At 44.9% G+C, this 7,049-nt stretch overlaps 1 protein-coding gene across 1 annotated transcript; it reads left to right on the top strand.

Annotated features, from left to right (window-relative positions):
- Positions 1-5,296: 5,296 nt before the first annotated feature.
- Positions 5,297-6,796, top strand: LOC112266666 (gem-associated protein 7). The gene is made up of 2 exons (XM_024444347.2): positions 5,297-5,436; positions 5,650-6,796. The coding sequence occupies exon 2, from the start codon at positions 5,667-5,669 to the stop codon at positions 6,051-6,053; it is 387 nt and encodes a 128-aa protein (XP_024300115.1). The 5' UTR covers positions 5,297-5,436; positions 5,650-5,666; the 3' UTR covers positions 6,054-6,796.
- Positions 6,797-7,049: the final 253 nt, after the last annotated feature.

Raw genomic sequence — 7,049 nt, 5'->3', positions numbered from 1 at the left:
AGATCAGCGTCAACTCACCATCAGTACGACCAAGAATATGATTTTCACGAAGCGGATCCTGTGTTCTGCCTTTCAACCAGGACAACGGAATGGATCCCAGCCGGCGACCCCAAAAAAAAACGACGCCGTAAAAGAGGGAAACGAGGCGGTCTTCTGGTCAGACTCCGGAGACGGGCACATCGTGCACCACTCCCTAGCATTCTTTTCGCCAATGTCCAGTCTCTTGACAACAAGGTTGATGAAATCCGAGCAAGGGTAGCATTCCAGAGGGACATCAGAGACTGTAACGTTCTTTGCTTCACGGAAACATGGCTCACTGGAGAGACGCTATCGGAGGCGGTGCAGCCAGCGGGTTTCTCCACGCATCGCGCCGACAGAAACAAACATCTTTCTGGTAAGAAGAGGGGCGGGGGCGTATGCCTTATGGCTAACGAGACGAAGTGTGATCACAGAAATATACAGGAAGTCAAATCCTTCTGTTCACCTGATTTAGAATTCCTCACAATCAAATGTCGACCGCATTATCTACCAAGAGAATTCTCTTCGATTATAATCACAGCCGTATATATTCCCCCCCAAGCAGACACATCGATGGCTCTGAACAAACTTTATTTGACTCTTTGCAAACTGGAATCTCTACATCCTGGAGGCTGCATTCATTGTAGCTGGGGATTTTAACAAGGCACATCTGAAAACAAGACTCCCTAAATTGTATCAGCATATCGATTGCGCAACTAGGGGGGAAAAAACCTTGGATCATTGTTACTCTAACTTCCGCGACGCATATAAGGCCCTGCCCCGCCCTCCTTTCGGAAAAGCTGACCACGACTCCATTTTGCTGATCCCTGCCTACAGACAGAAACTAAAACAAGAAGATCCCACGCTGAGGTCTGTCCAACGCTGGTCCGACCAAGCTGATTCCACACTCCAAGACTGCTTCCATCACGTGGACTGGGATATGTTTCGTATTGCGTCAGATAACAACATTGACGAATACGCTGATTCGGTGTGCGAGTTCATTAGAACGTGCGTTGAAGATGTCGTTCCCATAGCAACGATTAAAACATTCCCTAACCAGAAACCGTGGATTGATGGCAGCATTCGCATGAAACTGAAAGCGCGAACCACTGCTTTTAATCAGGGCAAGGTGACTGGTAACATGACCGAATACAAACAGTGCAGCTATTCCCTCCGCAAGGCTATCAAACAAGCTAAGCGTCAGTATAGAGACAAAGTAGACTCTCAATTCAACGGCTCAGACGCAAGAGGTATGTGGCAGGGTCTACAGTCAATCACGGACTACAAGAAGAAAACCAGCCCAGTCACGGACCAGGATGTCTTGCTCCCAGGCAGACTAAATAACTTTTTTGCCCGCTTTGAGGACAATACAGTGCCACTGACACGGCCTGCAATGAAAACATGCAAACTCTCCTTCACTGCAGCAGAGGTGAGTAAAACATTTAAACGTGTTAACCCTCGCAAGGCTGCAGGCCCAGGCGGCATCCCCAGCCGCGCCCTCAGAGCATGCGCAGACCAGCTGGCCGGTGTGTTCACGGACATATTCAATCAATCCCTATACCAGTCTGCTGTTCCCACATGCTTCAAGAGGGCCACCATTGTTCCTGTTCCCAAGAAAGCTAAGGTAACTGAGCTAAACGACTACCGCCCGTAGCACTCACTTCCGTCATCATGAAGTGCTTTGAGAGACTAGTCAAGGACCACATCACCTCCACCCTACCTGACACCCTAGACCCACTCCAATTTGCTTACCGCCCAAATAGGTCCACAGACGATGCAATCTCAACCACACTGCACACTGCCCTAACCCATCTGGACAAGAGGAATACCTATGTGAGAATGCTGTTCATCGACTACAGCTCGGCATTCAACACCATAGTACCCTCCAAGCTCGTCATCAAGCTCGAGACCCTGGGTCTCGACCCTGCCCTGTGCAACTGGGTACTGGACTTCCTGACGGGCCGCCCCCAGGTGGTGAGGGTAGGCAACAACATCTCCACCCCGCTGATCCTCAACACTGGGGCCCCACAAGGGTGCGTTCTGAGCCCTCTCCTGTACTCCCTGTTCACCCACGACTGCGTGGCCACGCACGCCTCCAACTCAATCATCAAGTTTGCGGACGACACAACAGTGGTAGGCTTGATTACCAACAACGACGAGACGGCCTACAGGGAGGAGGTGAGGGCCCTCGGAGTGTGGTGTCAGGAAAATAACCTCACACTCAATGTCAACAAAACTAAGGAGATGATTGTGGACTTCAGGAAACAGCAGAGGGAACTCCCCCTATCCACATCGATGGAACAGTAGTGGAGAGGGTAGTAAGTTTCAAGTTCCTCGGCATACACATCACAGACAAACTGAATTGGTCCACTCACACAGACAGCATCGTGAAGAAGGCGCAGCAGCGCCTCTTCAACCTCAGGAGGCTGAAGAAATTCGGCTTGTCACCAAAAGCACTCACAAACTTCTACAGATGCACAATCGAGAGCATCCTGGCGGGCTGTATCACCGCCTGGTATGGCAACTGCTCCGCCCACAACCGTAAGGCTCTCCAGAGGGTAGTGAGGTCTGCACAACGCATCACCGGGGGCAAACTACCTGCCCTCCAGGACACCTACACCACCCAATGTTACAGGAAGGCCATAAAGATCATCAAGGACAACAACCACCCGAGCCACTGCCTGTTCACCCCGCTATCATCCAGAAGGCGAGGTCAGTACAGGTGCATCAAAGCTGGGACCGAGAGACTGAAAAACAGCTTCTATCTCAAGGCCATCAGACTGTTAAACAGCCACCACTAACATTGAGTGGCTGCTGCCAACACACTGACTCAACTCCAGCCACTTTAATAATGGGAATTGATGGGAAATGATGTAAAATATATCACTAGCCACTTTAAACAATGCTACCTAATATAATGTTTACATACCCTACATTATTCATCTCATATGTATACGTATATACTGTACTCTATATCATCTACTGCATCCTTATGTAATACATGTATCACTAGCCACTTTAACTATGCCACTTTGTTTACATACTCATCTCATATGTATATACTGTACTCCATACCATCTACTGTATCTTGCCTAAGCTGCTCTGTACCATCACTCATTCATATATCTTTATGTACATATTCTTTATCCCCTTACACTGTGTATAAGACAGTAGTTTTTTTTGTTGGAATTGTTAGTTAGATTACTTGTTGGATTATTACTGCATTGTCGGAACTAGAAGCACAAGCATTTCGCTACACTCGCATTAACATCTGCTAACCATGTGTACGTGACAAAATAAAATTTGATTTGTACATAGGCTGGTCATCTAGGTTTGTACCTGCAGACTTCCTATCACCATGAAGAAGAACAAAGCACACGACAGAAATGGAGCACATTGAGACATCAAGAGGTTCGTAATGATGTGATGTGGCTCGGTTGGTAGACCATTGTGCTTACAATGCTAGGGTTGTGGGTTTGATTCCCACATGGGACCAGTATGAAAATGTGTGCAGTCACTATTGTAAGTTGCTCTGGATAAGAGTGTCTACTAATATTAAGATGTGTATTAAAAGTGGATGTGGTTACTGGATAATGCAATGAAAGTTACATTTGCTTACATAGTGAATATATTTAAACTACTGTATCTAACTTCTTGAGTGGTGGAAAAAATGGTTTCCACTACATGGCCAAACTTCATAGTCAAAATTGGTTGTAATTGTAAGAAATTATGAAAACAAAAATGTGCTTGTAGTTCTTCAATTTAAGGTTAGGGTCAGGCATAAGGGTAGCAGTGTGGTTAAGGTAAGGGTTAGGTTTAAAGTCAGATTTTAAGAAGATAAATTGTAGAACTAGGTCGGGGGCGCTGGACTTGGCCAGATAGCGGCGACTGTGAGGAGTGGAGCAACGGATCAGCTGCAAAAATACTGCATTTGTTATTTACTTAACAGTGCAGGTGAGGATGAAGACTGGTTCAATAGGTTATTTACAAAATATACAAATGCCAGTAGGGGCGTGGATCAGAAAACCAGTCAGTATCTGGTGTGACCACCATTTGGCTCATGCAGCGCGACACATCTCCTTTGCATACAGTTGATCAGGCTGTTGATTGTGGCCTGTGGAATGTTGCCCCACTCTTCTTCAATTGTTGTGCGAAGTTGCTGGATATTGGAACTGGAACGTGAACACGCTGTCATCCACGTCGACACCAGAGCATCCCAAACATGCTCAATGGGTGACATGTCTGGAGTGTATGCTGGCCATGGAAGAACTGGGACATTTTCAGCTTCCAGGAGGTGTGTACAGATCCTTGAGACAGTGTATTATCATGAAACATAATAATGTTTCATGAATGTTTCATAAACAAGGTGATGGCGGCCAATGAATGGCACGACAGTGGACATCAGGATCTCGTCACAGTATCTCTGTGCATTCAAATTGTGTTTGTTGTCGTTAGCTTATGCCTGCTCATACCATAACCCCACCACCATGGGGCACTCTGTTCACAATGTTGACATCGGCAAACCGCTTGCCCACACGACACCATACACATGGTCTGCTGTTGTGAGGCTGGTTGGACATACTGGCAAATTCTCTAGAACGATATTGGAGGTGGCTTATAGCAGAGAATTTGGTTTGTTTGGTACGGTGTAGTGTGTGTGTGTGTGTGTGTGTGTGTGTGTGTGTGTGTGTGTGTGTGTGTGTGTGTGTGTGTGTGTGTGTGTGTGTGTGTGGTGTTGAAGATAGAAGAATAAAAGCCTTGAACGGAGACAGAAAGCGCATCCACCTATTCTTGCCAGACGTCCTGTAGTAGACGATCAGAACCTAAGAATCAGCTTGAGCGTACTAGCGGGTGAAGGCATTCACAGGCGACCACTCAAACAGGTGAGGCCAAAAAACACATACACACACACGCACTTTGAAAAGTAATTTGAAGCCCCCCTCGTTATAAGCTGCAATTGTTTACATTCAAATGTATGATAGTTTTTATTGTCACCTGAATCTGAACATAGCCCACATTATTTAATATTCAACATTTCTCAGTGGAGCAAGCTCATTGATCCAGTAGTATGATCAATCAAATAGGAGGAGTTATTTATTATTTATACAAACACTAGAGTAAACAGGCTAGCTAAATGCATCACATTGCCCCAGTAGCCTAACTACAGTCACAGCCTGCCTACTACCTTGGTGTACAGTGCACATCGACTTTGGAGTGCTCCCTCATTTATTCGCTAGGCGGCATCAGTGTCAAAGATTGTGTCGAGTTGCCTACTGCGGAATCAAAAGATAAAATACATGACATTTTCCGGTCACATTTAACAGAGGGACAACAAAATGTACGGTGTGCATACTCAAACGACCCTCATAAAACGTTCTCTTTGGCCAACTTCAAAGAGAATTTGTTTACTCTGAGTCGGTAAGTATTAAATACGAGTGACTTCGCTTTGCTAGCTATGAACCAAAACTAGCTAGCTTTGCTCTACAAAGCATGCTGGCTAGCTAGTGAATGTCAACACAGTCAACTAAGACAGAGCAAACACTAACTAGTGTCGTTATATTTTCGCTTAAATTGAATCTACTAACTTTGTTTGCACGTCATGCCAACATCTGTCGCAATTTTTGATTGCAGAGCGACAAAAACTCGAAATGAGTACGCTCGTGACCTTGCTTCGCCTCCCGAGAGGACCTGATCCGAATGGCCGCGGATTCGACCCGAACTCAACCCGTTTTGTCGCGCTGTGTCCAACAACTATTTCTGCTTCGACTGAAACATGGACTGACTCTGTCGAAGTGGGAGAAGAGCAGCGTGCACGGTCGGCTTTGAGAGAAAGCTTCCTGAGAACGCTCATAGCCATGACCAACAAGCAGGTTCAATTCCACATGTACGAGAGAGTCGAGGTTGAGGCGAGGTTTGGAGCGTCGGACATTGACGTGCTCAACTTCCAAGTTTCGGAACTACAGACCCCCATTGGGGTGCAGAAAGAAGCTCTGCTCAGGTGTCAGGATGTCATTTCATACTCCTTTGATCTCTGAACAGTGCTGTTCACCATTTTGTGCTGTTTTTGAGCAGATATCCAACAAACTGAATCTGATTTGTACTGTTATTTCTAATATGATTTGGTTTGACATACAGTGCGTTTTGGGGAGTCAATGATGACAGGTCCATTGCTACAGTGTTCTGTCTGGGTGAATATGTAGCAAGATGTTACCATTTATTATTCTGTTACTTTAAGGGGTAGACTTGCCATATGTTATATTTATGTGGCCAGCCAGGTATTGAGAACACTGCTATACAGTATGTCTATGATTTTTGTTTCATAGTTTCCAATTCAATATACCTCCACTGGAGGGAGATGTCAGCACTGTCTTTACAACGGGTATGTCAGGGTCACCCATACCACCAGGTTCTCTGACACTCAGCTGTCCAGTCCATTTCATTAGGAAGAGATGGGGGATAAACACATGTCTTCAGGTGAAATTTGGTTATAATTGTCTGGAAACCTGAATCTTGCCATTATTTTGTGATTACAGGACAATGTGGTTCTTGTCTTCCTTTTCATAAGATCTGTTGCTGAGATATGTTTACCAATGGGCATATGAACTTCCATTTTTTTTGTTTTTCTTTAAAAAAAAAGACTGACTAAACATTCTGTGACTTGCATTGAATTTGATAATGTGTTCGTTAAGTAGGCTATATATTGTAGATAAAGTGGTGGGTAGTATCGAGCTTATCGTATTCCTCACTGAATTAAATATTCACGTTCAGTGGTCACGTCTTTCAGTGTCATATGGCTTTAATTTTTTTTAAATATATTTTGATAAGACCCTGAAATGTAGGCCTACCTTTCAGTATTGTGTCAGTCAGCACAGATATTGCAACCTCTGGTTTTCTAAATTGAATATGACCTAGCCTAAATGATCTCGACTGCCCAATCTTTAAGACTGCAAATATAATATTCACAAATGAATAAGAGAGCCTACAGTGAACTAAACAAGTATAAATTACTGTTTACGGTCAAATCTCCTTAC

This window comes from Oncorhynchus tshawytscha, linkage group LG14 (assembly GCF_018296145.1).
Source record: "Oncorhynchus tshawytscha isolate Ot180627B linkage group LG14, Otsh_v2.0, whole genome shotgun sequence".
NCBI lineage: Eukaryota > Metazoa > Chordata > Actinopteri > Salmoniformes > Salmonidae > Oncorhynchus > Oncorhynchus tshawytscha.
The sequence above is the reverse complement of the archived record's forward strand: the minus strand, read 5'-3'. Positions and strand labels throughout refer to the sequence as shown.

Coding starts and splice junctions, on each gene's coding strand:
- LOC112266666 (XM_024444347.2), top strand. CDS start 5,667: ATGAGTACGCTCGTGACCTTGCTTCGCCTCCCGAGAGGACCTGATCCG.